Below are 18,866 nucleotides of genomic sequence, written 5' to 3'. Positions count from 1 at the left end.
TGGAAATAACTAAGGGATCGATGGATCTGTGTTCTTGAGAGTATCAGCAGCCTCGGGTTGGGGTATACAAAAGAAAAGAGACTATTTTCTAATGGTCCTCAGTTATGTCAGGTTTATGATGTTTATCCTACCTACAGAATCCATAGAGACCTCACAAATAAGGAGAGAGAGAAGTCTATCTTTAACTCAACCATTATTTTTTATGGACTGCTCTGTACTTCACATTTTTGTGGCCTCTGAGGAGGATACAAACACAGCTGAGGCAAGATTTCTGCTCTTCTTATGGACTCCCAAGGAATGGAAATATAAAGTGATCTGTGAGAGTCTCTACTAGGGGCACAAAAGACATAGTTTGGGGCACAGGAGAAGGCCATATTGATTCTAAAAGACTCTCTTTTAAAAAAAGATATTTATTTATTTATTTATTTATTTATTTATTTATTTATTTCAGAGATGGTGACAGAGATAGCGAGAAAAAACAGGAGCAGAGAGGAGAGGGAGAAGCAGGCTTCCTGCTGAGCAGATAGCCCAATGCAGGGCTGGATCCCAAGACCCAGAGATCATGACTTGAGCCAAAGGCAAATGCTTAACCAACTAAGCCACCCAGGCGCCCCTAAAAGATCCTTGTAAACATCTTAGAATAAAGGTATGATGTTAGCATAGATGGGTTTCAGGTGGAGGGAAGTGCACGCACATAAAAATGGGTGCCAGAGACTTCAGGGTGTGTACAGGGATGAGCAGGTGGCTAGGGGTAGGAGGAGGGCTGGGATACAGAGAGTGACACAGAGTGAGACTGACCAGGAAAGTCAGGAGCTGAGATAACATGACTGTCAGGCTGATCTGTTTGCATTTAAACTGCTTGGCACTGGGGAGTCATTGAAAACTTTTGAGCTGGAAAGTGACAGGATAGAGACTAGATAAAAGAATTCTGCAACAGACCAGTCTAAGATGTCGCCACCTGCTCCTTCTCTTGGAAAAAGTTAACCTTACAGGCTTCATTCATTAACCTCCTCACTCTTCATTATCTCATGCAGTCACGTTAGGTCAGGCCTTGTAGATGTTGGTGAAAGCCAATGTGGTAGGAAAGTCTGACTCCTCTATCATCAGCAACTGCAGAGGTGCAAGCTGGGACTCTTCCAGCTGAAACCCAGCCCAACAGAAGCCCTTAGAGATTGCAAGTTTTCATTCTCATGCTCCATAGTGGTAGGGTTGCTATAGAAGGAAAGGTCCCTCCGGAATTCTCCTGTACTCCACCATTTGACAAGAAGTCTATTTGTTCACCATAGCCTACTGCCATCTCCAACACCACAAGCCACCAAATCTTCCCTCTGTTGGGTGGGTCACTTACTCCAAATCGATCTCTTCTCAAGTCAAATCTTTAGCCAGCTATAAATCTAAAAGACATTCGATAAGTGAATTCACACTAAAGTGTTAATAGCTACACTATTAACACTTAGTAGTTAATGTCTGTGTCTCCAAGGAAAAGTATACGAAAGAAAAGACACTATTTTATAATGAATGAATCCCAGCATCCATGTGCTGCATTTCTGTGGAAGAGATCTTCCTGGGCCTTCAAATCCCACATCCCTAGTGTGAGACAGGCCTGCCTCCCTTGTTGGGCCAGAGCATCAGCAGGGACACTCAGCTCCCAAAGCCTGGCTCATTATCACCCCTTGACTTATGACCGGCTGTGTCCATCTGAGTAAGAACAACAAAAACAGGCCTTTATTTTTTATCATGTTTTATGGGTTACCAAATGCTTTCCCTTACCTTGTCTGATCTGGTTCTTGAATCCTATTTTAGCGAAGGTGAGGATTATCAGGTCCATTTGAAGCAGGAGAAAACTGAGAACTTTGGTCTAGTGCCTCAGACATCCAAGCCTTTTCCTCAGGTCTAGTGCCTCAGCCATCCAACTCTTTTCACTGTTCTGTGTTCCTTCTCCCACTGCCTAAAATTCTCACCCTCTTCTTCCCTTTTATTTTTTAATTTTAAGGTTTATTTATTTATTTGAGAGAGAGAAAAGGAACATGCATGCACATGTGTGTGCACACACACAAGTGGGAGGGGCAGAGACAGAATCTCAAGCTGACTCTGCACTGAGCACAGGGCTGATGCAGGGTTCAATCTCACCACCCTGAGACTATGACCTAAGCTGAAACCAAGAGTCAGGCACTTAACCAATTGAGCCACCCAGGTGCCCCTCTCACCCTCTTCTGACTGGGAAATAAAATGGCTTTCCATTTGCAAAATGTCCAGAAATCTTGGTCAGAAATCCACTTCCCGTACTCTCAGGAATTTGTGGAATTTGAAGGCATTTTAGAGAATGTCTGGATCAGATTTTTGGGGTTATTGATGATTCTTCTCATTTCCTTAACTTAATATCCAAAACCATCAGCATGTCCTTCAAAGCTAACCAGTCCCCATTTCCTTCATGGCCACCCCTCTAGCCCCAAACACCATCTTCTCTTGCCTGGGGAATAAGGTCCCCAATAACAAGCACAAAGCGCCTTCTCTTCCATGGAGACAGGCCCTGGGTGTTGGCTGTAGGAGGTCTGGGTTGGGGAGGTATGAAATACCTTTATGCTAAGCCCACCAGTTGGGCTATTGCTGTTTAAGGGAGGATGTGTTCTTTCATTCTGGCTCCTCTTTTCTCTTAAATGTTCTTAGACTCTTAAGTTATCTCTCTGCTTCTATGCCTGCCCTCCTACAATTAATTCTCCACTTAGCAGAAGGCATTACTTTTAAAATATCAAATTAGGTCAATCCCTTACTAGAATCCACTTCCCCAGGGGTTTCCTTAACACAGCCTTCAAGGCTCTATGTGATCTGGCTCCTGCCTGACTTGCTGGCCTTATCTCTTAGCCCTCTCTGATTCACCTACTCTATTCTAGCCCCCTTGCCTTATTGCTGATATTTGAATGTACCAAGCATGCTTCCACCCAGGGACTTGGCACTGACTGTCCTTCCACCTGACCAGAAAATGTCTTTTTGCAGATATCTGCATGGCTAGCTCCTTCGCTTCATTCAGGTATCTGCTTAAATAGTTCCTCCTCAGAGGACATTCCCTAGCCGCCACACTCTGTATCTTGCTTTAATCTTTATCAATTTGAACACATATTAATTAATTATTTAATGTGGTTATGTTTTGTCTCTTTAGTAGGACTTTGTCTATTTAGTTTGCTGCTAAATTTGACCTGTCAAGTAGTGCAGATTCTCAGTATTTACTTGTAGAAAAATTTTGAGTGAATCAATTTTACAGATGGAGAAACTGAGGTCCAGAGTGGGGAGGGCAGGTTAGTAGCAGCATCAAGACTCAAGAGAATGTTTTCTTTCTGGCAGGCCCGTGAAATGTTCACTGCACCACCTCTTCCTTTGTATTACAAAAAAGCCAGATTCTTTTTCCATATTAAGTCTTCATTTTGAGAAAGAAACAGCATTTTTATATTATAATACAGTCTAGTTTGCCCCCCCTTTTTTTCAAACTTAAAATCTTTGATTATCAGGGTTGGAAGGAACCACAAAAATTATGGATCAAGTCTTTTATCTTGCAGATGAAGAAAGTAATGACCAGACAGGAAGCTGAATCATGGCCAAACTAGAATTAGAACCCAGGCCTCTCAACTCCCAGTACAGACACTTTCTACTTCCCTGCATTGCTTTATGTTGAACATCTATTTCTGCTTAAAATTTTGCTGTTTCTCATTAAAATGGGTTTCAATGCCTCATATTGGCAGGCAGTAACTCCCAAATGTACATTTTGCAGAGTGGTGGGCAATTGAATCCATGTGTCTGATCACATGAAAGAGGCCTGAATGCCTTCCACAGACACATGTATCTTGGCTGCAGGCTGCTCACTCAGGTATCTCTGGCATCACAAGAATAATGGGGAGGGGGAAAGGTTCTAACATGGAGTAACACCCTCCCTCTGACCTTACCCCTGCCTGGCTTGTGCCTTTGTGCAAGGCACTTACGCTCTCAAGACCTCAATTTTCCTCTTTGGGAGACTGGGCTAGCCCAGGCTGCACTGCCCCACGGTGCAGATGAGGAAGTACTTTGTGAGCCACAGAGGTCTGCATAAGGATGGAGGGAGGTGATTCTTGGTGACAGAGGTCTGAAATAGCTCCCCAGTACAACCACAAACCTCTTCCCCTCCCAGCTTCTGTAACTTGAAAGAGAAGCCATAGGGGTTGGCTGCAGAGGGCTTAGGTTGGGGAAATTTGAGGTACCTTTGGGCCTAATCAACCTTTATGCAAAGTTTTGCCAGGGGGGGGTGGTTTAAGGAAGATTTCCTGTCCCCTTTTGTCCTGGCTTGTCACTTCCAGGGGTCTTTAGATGCCTAACAATGAAAGGATTATAAAACAAAAACAAATAAAAACAACTCCCAGAAGTCAACTCCTCCACAGCCCCAGCACTTCAACAGGAGTGTGAAGGAAACAACCCAGGCCTCATGATTCCCAAGTAAGTATTTAAATAGCTAGAAATCTTGAGTATTTTTCCTGAGAAGCAGCTTAAGGAGGGAGCTAAGGGAGGGAGAGGCTAGAGGCCTAGGCTAGGATAGCCTAGCTGATGCTAGGCTGGGTGGGAGGGGAAGTGCAGAGGAGAGAAAGAGCTAGACCAACACAGATTGAAGTCAGAAAATGATGGGAGAGAGGGTGTGTAGAGAGAAGACAAAAAGATAAAATAAGAAAGATCCTGAGAGAGAAATTCAGAGAAAAGTTAGGAAAAAGGAGAGAGATGAATGAGGAGGAAGGATAGAGGAAGAGGATAAGGACAGAGGAGGAGAGGAGCAGGAGTCTGGGGAGGGAAGGTTGAAGAGATCCCAGAGCACAGAGCAAGGGAGTGGGGCTGCTATTTGTTTCTGGGATGGCTGCTGTTATAGGAAAACTCTCCTCTACTAAGTGGGGCTGTCAAGGACCAAGTCTTGGCTGGAGGAGAAGTGAGATTACTTAGGGGTGCCTGTGGACAGTTGGGCTGATATAACTAGATTCTGAGTCCCCTGTCAGGGGCTGAGGAGATTCCAGGACATATAGAGAAAAAAAACATACAGTGCCTAGATTGAGTTCCTCTGCTCCAGATCCATTGCTCTCTTGGACTATTCCAACATGTGAGTGACTTTTTAATGCCCCAGTAGTGGTTAGCCTTGCCTGGCCCTGCCAAGCCCTGGAAACTTTAGCACTTCTTGCTGTGCATTATCTCATAGCTTCGGCGTACAGTCACAAAAGGGAATGGTGACAATTCCCCAAATCATTCAGGACACCTCCCATCCCCTCCTGTCTCTCAACATTGTGGTTTTGGTCGAAGTATTGAGAATATATTCAAGATGCATGGCTGGGGACAGGATTGGCCAAGTTCTCTGCTTCACTTGGTTTCTGGAGACACAGAATATATTTTTAGCTTTTTATGAGCTTGAAGAACATGAAATATCAGCCCTGGAAGAGTCTGCAGAGATCATCTAGTCCATGCCAGGGCATTAGCTGATCCTTCCTTGATAGCAAATTATTTTAGGAAGATAAAAAAAAAAAAAAGCCAAAAAAGCTGTTGAAACTGATCTGGACACCAAACATCTAACCAGAGTACAATCAGAATTGTAGGACATCATTTCTTAACCTTCCTTTTTTATGTGTGTGGGGAGCAGAGAAGTGCTGGATCTAGTCAAGAATCTGTTGATTCTTTTCCCACATAGACACAGAATAGTGGTCACATATGTTCAGGGAGTTCTTGGACTTTTGCATGTCCAGACTGGGGCTCCCTGACCTAAAACTGCTCCTACTGAACCCCTGGATCTGATAGATAACTTAAAGCTGAGTGAAAAGAACCCTGGTGTTGAAATGTGGAGGTCTTGCCCTTGCTTCAGCTGTGCAATATATGGGCCAGAGCACTTCACTACCCAATATTAGACTCAGCAACTCAAACTCTGACGTTTCCTAGATGGTTTCTGAGATCACTTTCCAGCTCCAAGTTTCTAGGCACCAAGATGAGGTCAGTCTTGCTTTTTAAATACTTGGTATATTTTGTCACAGTAGGAAGGCAAGTAGATCAGAAATCTTGCAGCTGCTAAGTACTTGCTCCTCTAGTATAGGGATAAGTGAAGTTCTTTTAGAATCCATCACATCCTAATCTATGAGACTTTTTTTACAGAGATAATGGAGAAAGAAATGATTCACTCCTAACATCCACATTCCATTCTCAAATCTGCTTTTAGAAGAATGATTCTGAGTACCCCTTCTCACATACTAATACTTTTGCATTTGTCTGGCCCTCTTAAAATCCTTGAGTATGATGAGAGACAGAGTGGTCTGGGTACATTTACCAGTCTGCAGCGGTGCGTGATGGAGCCTTTGCCTCCTCCAGGGCTGAGTGTTTGTGTATGTGTGTAATTTAGTGTGTGAGCGTACATGTGCATGAGTGAAATCATGGAATGTGTGTGTGCGCAGCAGTGACTAGAATATAAAAGATTGTATAGATAATGTGGTATGCGTAAAATCGTGTGGGCCTCTGCGGGTGCGGGATTATGATTTTTTATTTTTTTATTTTTTAAGTAAGCCACTTTGGATTGTGTAGCCTCCTCTTACTTCTGTGATTGATTTCACGAGGGTAATGGTGCGTAAAAGCGCTGCTGAGATCTGGGGGCGCCTCCTAGTCTGACGTCAGAGAGAGAGTTTAAAAAGCGGGGAGCCGGTGGGGAGCACACAAGCCGCTTTAGGAGGCGCGAGGTTCAGAGCTGCCGCTGCTGCCTGCGGAGCCTCCCCTAGAGGTTGACCAGCCGTCCTCCCGCTCGGCTTCCCCGCGCCGCCGAGATGCTGTCCTGCCGCCTCCAGTGCGCGCTGGCCGCGCTGTCCATCGTCCTGGCTCTGGGCGGTGTCACCTGCGCGCCCTCGGACCCCCGACTCCGCCAGTTTCTGCAGAAGTCCCTGGCTGCCGCCGCGGGGAAGCAGGTAAGGAGATTCCCTCGACGACTTCTTTTCCCTCCCCCGAACCCCCCGATCTTCCCTTAGCCTTCACCCTACCCCCTTGGGTGGATTTAGGAGGTGCTCCTGAAGAGTTTCGGCGCTTCTCTGGGTCCCTCGTCTCCCAAAGCTCTCAGGAAAACTTTCAAAGTCCAGAATCTCCTCTTACCTCCTTTTTTTTTCTTTTCTGATCAGCGCAGTCGGTCACAGTGCAGGTAAGTTCTTTGGCATTCAGGAAAACTCCGAGCCCCGGGTAGCTTGAGCGCGTAGGGGTGAGGCATCCATCCCCCTAGTGCTGAACGCGGCGGTGCTGGCCCAGGTGCTGAAAGCGCGGACCTCTCAAGGCTACCCTTCCTGAGCAGTACCTCCCTCCCATGCTGCTAAAGGGCACTCTACAGACAGAACACAGTATATTTAAGATTGCGAAAGGTCTTGTTCCCCACAGTTAACTTAGCAAAAACGGTAAGACCAATTCCAGTCTGTGGCTCATGAGCTGGAGATTGAAATCGAATTAAACTGTTGACACTTTCATCTTTGCAAAACTGTATTAATAGTCTACTATTTCTGCGTGTATGTGTGTGTGTGTAAGTCTATAGAGGCGGAAAACTTGCAGGAACATTTGAGTTTTTCAAGCCTCTCCGTGTAACTTGGTGATTATAGCAACTACCCTTATTTTTATATCTGTAGTTGATTTTAGGCATGACAAGAGTGCACAGCTATGAAAATTAGGCTTTGAATGTAGCTGAATCTGCTTTCCAAATTAGGCTTTTCCATTTTTTTTTCTCCATCATCATCAGCAACCTTATCCCTTCTCTCTCTTTCTTTTCTACCCTGTTCAGGAACTGGCCAAGTACTTCTTGGCAGAGCTGCTGTCTGAACCCAACCAGACAGAGAATGATGCCCTGGAACCTGAAGATTTGTCCCAGGCTGCTGAGCAGGATGAAATGAGGCTGGAACTGCAGAGATCTGCTAACTCAAACCCCGCCATGGCACCCCGAGAACGCAAAGCTGGCTGCAAGAATTTCTTCTGGAAGACTTTCACATCCTGTTAGCTTTATTAATTATTGTTGTCCATATAAGACCTCTGATTCCTTTCCTCCAAACCTCATCCCACTTCCCTAATCCCCCAATCCTCAGCAAGACCCTTGCATTAGAAATTGAAGACTGTAAATACAAAATAAAATTATGGTGAAATTATGAAAAACAAGGCTTTGATTTCTCATTGTGTATCTTTCTGTTTAATAATATGGAATTAGGGGGATCCCTGAGTGGCTCAGTGGTTTGGTGTCTGCCTTGGCCCAGGGCATGATCCTGGAGTCCCAGGATCAAATCCCACATCGGGCTCCCTACGTGGAGCCTGCTTCTCCCTCTGCCTGTGTCTCTGGCTCTCTCTCTCTCTCTGTCTCTCTCTTTCTGCCTCTCATGAATAAATAAGTAAAATCTTTAATAATAATAATAATAATAATAATAATATGGGATTAACTTCAGTTGTGATTTTAGTCAAGTTATTTGAGATATGCACTCCAAATCTCACAGATATACTATATAAAATTCCCTGTGGTAAAAAAGGTTCTGTCCTGAATGGAAACTCTGATAGTTTGAGTCATTTCAAACTGAAATAATTTCAAATAACTCTATGACTTCTAACTTTAACTCAGTGGTAATTATTAGGAAAGGCTGCCACAAATGTCAATTACAAATTAAATACACTTAAAATTGGATATTGAAATGAGTATTTATGGGTAAGCAGTCTGAAGTGTCCAACTATCCACCAGGCTCTTATGTAAAATATATGAAAAATGAAAGGGAAAAGTCACTTAGAAGCTGAAGGAAAGAAGCTGGTTTAAAAAGCTAAAATAAAGTTCTGAGACTTTAAAATCGATTACTTGTTTGTGGACATCTATTTGCATAAACACCATTGGCTTTATATCTTCTTTGACAATCCTCTCTGTAACTGAACAAAGCTAAAAGGCTGCCCATGTTTTAAAAGGGAGCTCTTAAATTTTTTTCTCAGGGGAAAATAATACTTTTGTTGTAAGTTTCCAGGTAAGAGAAGTATGGGTTGCAAAAAATATGTGTATTGATTCATTCAGTGAATGCTATACTGTTGAAAATATTGGAGCACAATGTCATAATTGCAGGATAACTTAAGAAGAGATTCAAGCCTTCTTTTGATTTGATCAGAGAAAGCATCAAATAAAAATGCAGACTATAATAAAACATTCAGTACATGCTAGCTATTATTATTAGCATTATAATAACATACTGAACGGTACCACTCAAGGCAGAGATTAAAACATTGCTAATTTAACTCACAGAGACCCTAAATAGGTTTCCCATCAGGGATGTCTGTTTTAACTATGAACTGTATTTCTGAATAGCTGCTAGAACAATAAACCCAATATAAATACATAAACTCAGTATATAGATCCCCATAGTGTGAGCTTACTGATGGCAGCACACAAACATCTAAGAAGGACTTCATATTTTGTAGAAAATATTTGTGTTAGATAACATACATTTTAATATGAATGTGGCTTAGTATAATTAATTCCTGAACAGCTGATCAAAAGAGAAAATCCCAGACGCTTTACTAATCTCTGTGAAAACAGAAGACCCTTTGAGGTTTTGGTGCATCTTTTATTTACAAGACATTTAGGAGGGAATTAATGCGTGTCCACTTAGGGGATCTGTCTGTGTTAAATGCCTTATGTACATCTGGTTACCAATCAACTCGGTGAAGTAATAGAATCACATTATTATGATTAAAGCACAGAAGAGAACATAACTTAATTGTTTTCTGTGCAGTGTATGGATTGTATGAGTGCCTGGGGATCTTAACTTTTTAGTATCATCTTTAGTTGTCAATTCCCAATAGCAGTATGAAAATAATTGGCAAGAATTATGTAGTGATGAGCCCACCTATACATTTATTCTTTATTTAAAGCCTAAATTGAATGAAGCATTTGATCAAGGTTAATTATCTTTCAGCCTCACTTTTCCCACCTTCATAAGTAGAGGGTTGTACTGAGAAGGAGAGTCATATCCCTTCCGGATGTGACTGACATTCCGTGCTAATGCTGACAAAGGTGCCAGAGGGGTATTGAGTTTTCACATTTTAATTAATATATGGAACATAGCTCTTTTTTTAATATATGGAAGTTTTTATTTTTTTTACTTCCTATTTAGTTCATTTGCATTCTCCCTAAGTTTGATTCTCCGAAAGAGCCTAGCATTCCAGCCTGTTTATCATTTTGCCACAATGAGCCATTTAGATTATATTTTCCTTCTTCCTTGCCACAACCACAGAATTCAGCAATCCTCAACTACCTGCTAGTTCTTTTTATGGGAGGGCTTGAACGAGGTATTCCTCTTTTCTGGACCTTAGTTTCCCCATCTAAAAATAGGCATACTAAGGAATCAATCTCAGAGTTCAATAGACCACGTGTTGTAAGCTCGTAGTACACGGTAAGTAGCTGGTAAGCATTGAACGTTAATGGTACTAATTTTCTTTTCACATGTGCTGTGCTTCCTAGTGCCTCTTTCTTTGCTTTTTCTGTATCTTTTCATTTCCACAGGTTCAATTATAACCCAGCCTTCGAGACTTATTTTATGTTCTTGCTTCATAAAATTCTTTCTTTATGCCTTCAATTGGGATTGCTCCCTTCTCTGAGTACTTAACCTGCCTCTCTTCCATGGTTCTTATTTATCTCTTCTTACCACTTACTATAACTGTATGAATGTATGTAAGACAGTAAGTATTTGTGTGTAAACTTCCAGTGAGTAGATGTATGTCTGATTCCTAGGTATAGTTCACTTAGTATCTCATGTAGTGTTTTGTGCATAGTAGGTTCTCAGTGTTCATTAAACAATAAATGGTCCATAAGTAGTCTTAAGTGACACAAATCTCTATTTACTAGGTGACAACATTCCTTCTTAATGCTTTAGTTGGCAGGGGAAAATGACATTAGTGGTTATTCTATATGATGCTGGTGTGACACCAGAAAGATACAGCATATGGTTTTGATTTTAAGAACCATGACAGCATGTGATTAGCAGACTCAGTCATTTTAGAAGCTTCAATCAGTTTAGTCTTCTTTAACCATCTTACAAAGTTCCCCAGTAGGGCTGCTTTACCATCGACCAACCATGGGGCTTATATTTACATAGAAAAAGATTCACTAACACTTTTTTCCACATTTGTTTATTTCAAGATCATGTGCCTTCATTTTTGAGCCTAATGTAGGACCAATTTTCTTGGCTTTGGCTCAAACTATTCATAATATACAAACAATTCTGTTTTATGATGACATAAAATATACCTTTAATTCCAAATATCAGACATGAAAGAGGGCTCAAAGATCATCTAGTCCTCACTATTCGTTTTACTGAAGGCTGACTTATGGAGAGGTGAAGCTTTGTGTCCAAGATACCTTGTGAGTACCAAAGCTGCAGAGATGGGGCCGAGATGGGGCAAAGCCTAAATTCCCCCTCCTTACCTTTTCTTCTACTATGCTGCCCCTAAGAAATCTGCACTTCTAGATAATTGATGTGTTTCTGATATGAATCCTAGTTTTGTCCCTGAAATTTCTTCACCTTCCACTACACAACAGGTCTGAATCTGAGAGATAGATTGATATAAATTGGCTTCCTATAATTATAGAAAGACAATTATAGGAAGAAACAGTTAAAGGCATTGATTAAGAGGAAAGGAAACTCAAAGAAGATAGTCTTTCACTTAATTGGATCCAAGAAGCAAACATCGATTCTGTTTTGGAATGGAGATGCCGAGGTTGTCCCAGCTAATGGAGGGACTCTTCCACCAAGGGGATGGAATTCTTCCTTGAGAGACAGTCTTCAGAGAAGTCAGGAGCCACACTTGCAAGACTAGGCAGGAAATACCTCATGGACCACCCCCAAATTCCTTAGGAGTGAAAATGAGTGCTTTCATCCCAGAAGTGCAGCTTTTCATGACCTAGAATAAGCCTCAGTGTCAAGGACTTGCTGGAGACTAGGAGAGAATTTGTATGATAAGGCCCCTGGTTTCAGGGAACTGAGTCTAGTAGGTAAGACATATTTATTAAAAATGACCAAATGCTGTAATGGAGGTTTGCATAGAGTACTAGGGAAAAGGGAGGTGTCAGCAACTCCCTCTCTTTTCTATCTCTAAGTTATTCTTCTAATTCATTTTTAAATTATGGTTGGAAAGTCGAAATGCTTTTATTCTGGATGGAATAAATAAACGATAGGTTTAATGATATAAGGCACACTTTTCTAACATGATCTCAGTTAGCTTTGAAAGTGTTAATACTTTTTTTATGTATAAAAAGGCAGAGAATCAGAGTTTAAGCAACTTGCCCAAAGATGTCACCAGCAAGTGTGTGGTGGAGTTGGAACCAGGTTGGCTGATTTCCAATCCAGTGCTCTCTCCACTGTATCTTAGGGAAAAGAAACGAATTACAGGGAAATTGTGACTTGCTGGGCAAATTAAGAACAGATCAGCTCCAGACCATCTTAATTTAGCTCTTCTGTATATAACACACATGGGTATTGCTTCTCAGTTATTGTCAGAGGAGAAATGGATTTAGGCTCTGGGGTTGAGGTTTGGTTTTGTGACCTGATTAGGGGTACTATTTCCAAGGAACTGTTTGTAATCTTTATTTTCACACATTTGATATCATCATTATAGTTTTGCTAAGTGAATAGATGAACAAACAAACAAGAAATTCATAACCTCAGCTCTGAGCACTTCTTTCCTACTCATTTCCACATATACAGAGTTCAGTACAACCCAGGCTTGGGCATTTTTCACCTGAAGCAATTAAAAATTGATGAGTCTCAGTTTTTATTCTACAGGCCATGGAATCTGCCTCACTTATGACTGGGAAGTGGCCATATCTAACCCCCCTCCTCCTCGTTCATCTATGTATATCCTGTGAAAAGTGGTCTTAAGGGTGGGATTTGCAGACCTGAGAATTTCATTGAAATATACAAATGAGGTCAACTTTTGCTAAGTAGGCTTTTATGCCATTGAAGCTGATACAGCTCTCAAGGTCTCAGATAAATATTCTAGGTCATGTAAGTACTCTCCTTCTTATGTTTCACATGTCTCTGGAATAGAGTCCATTAAGATGGTGAAATTGTTATCCAGATATGAAATAGTTTTATTAAAATAAGCAACATTTCCAGGAAATTTAGGCTTTTAAAGTAGAGTTCAAATAGTTAAGAAAGTTAATGCATTCTCAGTTAATTGCTGGTTAATTATATATTTCTTGTATAAAAAATATTAAAAGTACACTTTCAGTTCCAATGCTACATTAAGGTCAGATGGCACAATTTAGGAAGGAATGCATTAAACTACCCTGGAATTGCTATCTCTGGCGAAAATTCATTGACTACAAAATACACATAAAGAAAGTCGAGATTTACAAGTTTAACTAGAATATAGTTTTCTTCCTTGTTTTCCATCAATATTTTCCCACTCACTCCCCAAAACAAGGACAGAAGGCAATGATTTTACCAGACTTCTCCCCAACATCTTCTTCATCATCATTTTTGTTTGTTATTACACATGGAATAGCATGATGCATGCTATCATGCACTCAAGGTCTGTAACCTTCACAGTGTCTTCTGTAGCTTCCTAGCTCTCATGCATTTCCTCTCACATGATTTTTCAAAATACATATTTATGGATCACCTGTTTGTCATTGCAGGAGGCAGATTTCTGATCTTGTTGCTGCTACCCTTCTTCTCCTTCTCATCCCAGTCCTTCCCAGATACCTGTTCCGTCCCTGACAGTAGCATCCTGAATTGTTCTGGTGAACTGTCCCCTGTGCATTCTCAGCCATATTGTTGGACAAGATCAATTCCACTTCCAGTCCAGATTGATACCAGAGTGGATTAAGTCATTTGGTATATACCATCCCTTGGTCTAGGCACTGGTTCATGGCTGGGCACATGGCCAATCACAGTAAATCTTAAGACACTTTTGGGCACTACCAGGACATCTCTTTCCTGCTGATTGTGGGTAAAGAAGGCTGGCAGTGCAGTCTGAAGGTCTGAGCTGCAGAAGGCACAGTGGAGTGATGTAAGGACACTGGGTCATTGGTGGTTTTGTCAAAGTACAGCAGTAAGCTTATCCTAAACAATAACAAAAACAACATCTTTACTTTTCATACATATGATCTAATAAATTCGCTTAATTTTTAAAAAAGAGTTTGGTATTCCTTTAACCAAAAGCTTTCTTATACATACATTAGGGCTATCTTATATTGTTAGCAGTATATGTGTGTGTGCACACATGCTCACTAGTATGATTCCGTGGTTATGTCTTTGTTTATAAACCTGTAGATATTTATGCATTCATGTCCTGAGAGGAAAAAGGTTAAACTCTACTAGACTGTGTCTTCTTGAAACCCCCATAAGTCATAGGCGTAACAAGCTTCTTTATAAATACTATTGATAATAAAGATGAGAGTTGCCTACATTTGTTTACTACTTTCCAATTTATTCAAGTGTTCTACAAATGTTATCTCACTAAATATTCACACATTTTACAATTCATAAACTAGGCATTAGGGCAAAATTTATACCTCTGCTTTTTTACAAATATAAAACCTAATCAAGATATTTGAGTAACTTGCCCAGAGCCACAGATGACTTACATGAAAGAGCTTAAAATTAAGCCTAGCTTCTCTGAAGAATCAAGTAAAGCTGACCATCCATTTCAGTTTTAGGGACACTCTGATCAATTAAACAATGCTAAAGACCTCTGTAGAACAAACCTTCTCAATTTCTGCTTTCACTCTGCTGCTTGTTATGGTAAGCACATCCACCTTATCTCCAGTGATTAAGCCTCACCACTTGGCCCCTGACATCCCAGGATCTCACCCTATCCACTGGATTCAGAGGGTCCTTTTTTATGGCAAGAGTTCTCAGTGTCATTCCTGGCCTACAGAGAAGAGCCTTCATGAACTTCACAGAGCTCTTTGTGAGGCTTCTCATTCACTGTCTTTCTGGAGAGAGACTCTGGATCTTCTCATGGACTGTAAGTAGGAGGTGAATGAGTGGATATTATGTGACAAAATCACTACAGTTTTCCAATCTAGTGTCTTTTTTTGTTGTTGTTGTTCACTCCTTTGACTTTGGGCTTCCTCAAGTCCTCTGACTTGAGAAATACATCTTGCTAAGAATGAGAACCCTGTTGACCATATCTTGAGGCCTTCCCTGAGGATGGTCTACCATCCTAGGTAACATTTTATTCGCTTTTCTAAAATTGCCAAGTTATTACCACTAATGTATTATTTATTTTGCATGCTGTTGATTGGCTATCACATTGCAGAATGTGTGTGTACGTGTGCATACGTGTGTGTGTATAGTTTTTTAAATGATGAATTCTTACAATTTAAAAATATTTATTGATAGTCTGTTTCCTAGGTGGAAGCTAAAAAGATTAAGCTAAACTCTCCATCCTTAAGCAGTTTAAAGTCTGAATGAATATTTACTAGTAACTGTGATAAGATGTTGGTTCTCAGAGTGTGGCCTGGACCAATAATATTAGAATTACTTGTCAGATATTAGGCTACTTGTCAAGAATGCAAACTCTTGAGCTCAGTCCCAGATATACTGAGTCAGAAATTTTGGGGGTGAGTGCAAAAAATTGTGTTTTAACAAGTCCTCCAGGCAATTCTGATGCACACTAAATCTGGAGAATCAGTAAGGAAAAAAGAGGCTTGGATGTATTCGGCTGGTCACTATGATGAAGATGATATTTAGTTTTTAAATTTTGCTCCAAAGTTTTTACCAAATAAAGTCACAAATAAAGTTGAAGTTCTTTTTTTATTTCTTTCCCAGTTACACTCTCTTTCCTCTCTCTCCTTTTAGAGGTAAACACCTTCATCAATTCAGTGTTTACTCTTCTTGCTCATGGTTTTACATTTTTACTATGTATGTAGACAATCATAAATAATACGTTGTATTGCTTTGTGCTTTAAAAATATTTTTGAATAACAGCTTACATATTTTTGAAATCTTACCATTTATATTTTTCAGTCATTTTAATCTCTGCATAGTATTTCATTGGACAAATATATCAGAATTATTTATGTAAAAAAAAAAAGAATTATTTATGTATTTCCCTATTAAGAAACACTAAGGTTTTTTTTTTTTTTTTCAAATTTGTGCAGGGGAGGGAAGGTGTTGATGTCTTTAGATCTCTCTCAGCTCTGTGAGACTGTATGATCTCTCTTTACTAAGGAAAAATGTTAAAAGCAAAATAATTCTGCTGGTCTCCTAAGCCCTATTCATTTAGCTTTAAGAATTCCATGTTTCCAGGCAACTTTATATTATAATTTGCTACATTTAAAAATTTATATATATAATGAAGTCCATCTACTTCTGTTCTTATTCATCCCATCAAGATTTGGCCTCACTGAAATTGCTTCTTTCGAAATTGTCTATAAAGAGAACACTTTGCATCTCAGCAGGTGTTTTAAACTCCCTTGATTCCTATTAGTGTAAGTCCCCATTAGGTAGACCTAGGGAGACAGACAACGGAACAAATCAGACACTAGTTTTCAAAAGCTGATATACACTGTGTAATATTCTACCTGGAAGGAGCTGAATCAAAAGAGACTGGCCTAGGGGATTAAATAGCACAGGCTTTAACTGTCTGGGTGTATCCAGTCACAAAGAAAATCAGTTGCTCACTGAGTCTAGGCCATGGCCATTACAGCTCAAGGCTGTTTTACCTGCTATCCCTCTTTAAGAGTCTTGTAAACTTACATCTGGTGTATTTCAAGGCTGTAACAATCCTGACAGCCTCCCAGTGGTTCACCAATGCCCTTCTGATGCTGGCCTGAGAGCTTCCCCAGAGCTACGTGTGCTTGGGACCTAAGTGAGAGAATCCTAGGATTCTCTAGGTATGAGCTTATCCACCATTCAGAACTTGAACCTGACCTAGAGGCTGTGTGCTAGCCCACCATTCAATATTTGAACTTGCTCTACTATATCCCTATTCACAAATCATCCATACTCTGTTTAAGTTCCTCTAGTGACAAAGGACTTATTGCCTCCCAAGGAACTTTGGGTCTAGACAGAGCAAGTGTAATCACTGCCTCAAAGAAAGCCCCCAAAATTTTTCCTGGGAAACACATGCTTTGGTCCCCCTCACTATCCCCATATACTCTCTTCTCCGAGCCACCTCATTCTTCCTTCTACTTTTTTTTTCTTTTTGCATGCGACATGTACTCAAATTCTTTTACCCATCTCTGCATCTTTGCACAAACTTGAGTGTGGTCTATTTTATTTTCTCTGAGAGTAAGAAATTATTCTAACGGTCTAGGAAAGAATGATTTTAACTACAAGGACAAATATATCAATTTCTTCTTAAAATAAATGACGAAAATGAGGTTTAGGGAGGAAAAGTATCATATCCAATGTTACATTAAGGATTAAAGCTTAGTTCTCCTGATTTTTTTTTTTCTTTATCAGTGTTCACTGGTCCATCTTTCCAAAAATACTTGTAGGTATCAGCCTGATATAAGTTAACTATAGAATTAATTACAGGAGTTGAGCTTGTCATAGATGATGAAGAGCAGAGGCATGGGAATGTTATTCTAAGTTGAGGGGTTAGACAGCAAAAACACAGAGGCTGGAAAATGCAGAATGTGTTTCAAGAATGATGAATCAGTTCTAAGATGTGTTAGTCTGATCTAGAACTTTCCTTGAACCTCAAAGAACAGTTCAAGCTGAGGCTTTTTCATATTTTTGGGGGGCAGTTGAAGCCAGAAAACAAGTCTTTCTCTGAGATGTTTGGAGAATACTTCAGTTCTGTTTTGAAAGGATACATGAGAAATTTTCAATTTCTTTCAGAAACTGAGAAACATTTTTAGGGCTGAAAACAAAGGCTTTTTTGCCATACTCTGCAACTCTAAAATGAAAATAAAATGTTGAAATAGGCTGTCAATATGTTTTTTGACAATTCAAACTTAAAGTTACTTCAAATAAAAGACAGAGAGCTCTTTGGAAGGCTGATCTATTTAGCATGTTGCCTTTTATTTCTCTAAGTTGGTAGCTATTTCAGCCCCTTTCCTTCCTCTTGTGTTTGTCTTAATTTTTATGGAAAATTGATCGCTTGATAATATCCATGATAACATAAAATTCAGTACAAAGCATTAATCAGAATTTTTGGACTGAGGGGATGACCTATGGGATTATCGAGTGGTTATATTAGAAGGAAGATCTTTGTTTTATACATGAAGAAAATAGCTGTCTTTTGAAATTTCCTAATAGTTCCATAGACCTTAAGAATTTACAGAGCACCTTTCATAAATATCAATTCACTGATTAAAGATAAATGTTTTTCTTCCATGCGGGAGGCTCTCCTCTAATATCAGTGATATACATATGAATATGACATACTTCCTACCATTAAGAGCTCGTGATCCTTATGGTCAAAACTGTCTTAAAAACATAGCTATGACTAAATGTGATAGCAAATACAGGAACAGTTCAAAGGCTGGAATACATAAATTTGTCTATAGGAGGGGGAGTATTGAAGACTTTGCAAAGGATCTAGGTCCTGAGGATGAGTAAAAATTCGTAAGATAAAGAGTTGGAGGATGATTCAGTCAGATGACAAGCAGATGTTCAACACATTATGAGTGACTTAGATTCATTTGGTTGCAAGTAAAAGAAACTCATTTCATCTTGCTTAAACAAGAATGGAAATGTCTGATCAGAAACCCATGGGCATCCTGTGATACCAAGGCAGGTGACTGCTAAGCACATGATGGGGTTGAACAAGAGCAGATGAACCTGCTGAACTGTAGATCTCTGACTTATAGCCCTTAATCTAAATTCCAAAATCTCAGTGGAGAATAAAAACCTGGCCAAGCTTGGGGTCAGAATCAATGCTAG

The 18,866-nt window shown here is 40.2% G+C and overlaps 1 protein-coding gene across 2 annotated transcripts; it reads left to right on the top strand.

Moving 5' to 3' along the window:
- Positions 1-6,672: 6,672 nt before the first annotated feature.
- On the top strand, positions 6,673-8,154 carry SST (somatostatin). 2 transcript variants are annotated; one of them, XM_072808148.1, is made up of 3 exons: positions 6,673-6,935; positions 7,148-7,162; positions 7,787-8,154. In XM_072808148.1, the coding sequence occupies exons 1-3, from the start codon at positions 6,798-6,800 to the stop codon at positions 7,997-7,999; spliced, it is 366 nt and encodes a 121-aa protein (XP_072664249.1). In that variant the 5' UTR covers positions 6,673-6,797; the 3' UTR covers positions 8,000-8,154. The 2 variants fall into 2 exon arrangements, with proteins under 2 accessions (XP_072664249.1, XP_072664250.1); XM_072808149.1 differs by lacking the exon at positions 7,148-7,162 and having other exon boundaries at positions 6,676-6,935.
- Positions 8,155-18,866: the final 10,712 nt, after the last annotated feature.

This window comes from Canis lupus, chromosome 31, assembly GCF_048164855.1.
Source record: "Canis lupus baileyi chromosome 31, mCanLup2.hap1, whole genome shotgun sequence".
NCBI lineage: Eukaryota > Metazoa > Chordata > Mammalia > Carnivora > Canidae > Canis > Canis lupus.
The sequence above is the reverse complement of the archived record's forward strand: the minus strand, read 5'-3'. Positions and strand labels throughout refer to the sequence as shown.

Coding starts and splice junctions, on each gene's coding strand:
- SST (XM_072808148.1), top strand. CDS start 6,798: ATGCTGTCCTGCCGCCTCCAGTGCGCGCTGGCCGCGCTGTCCATCGTC.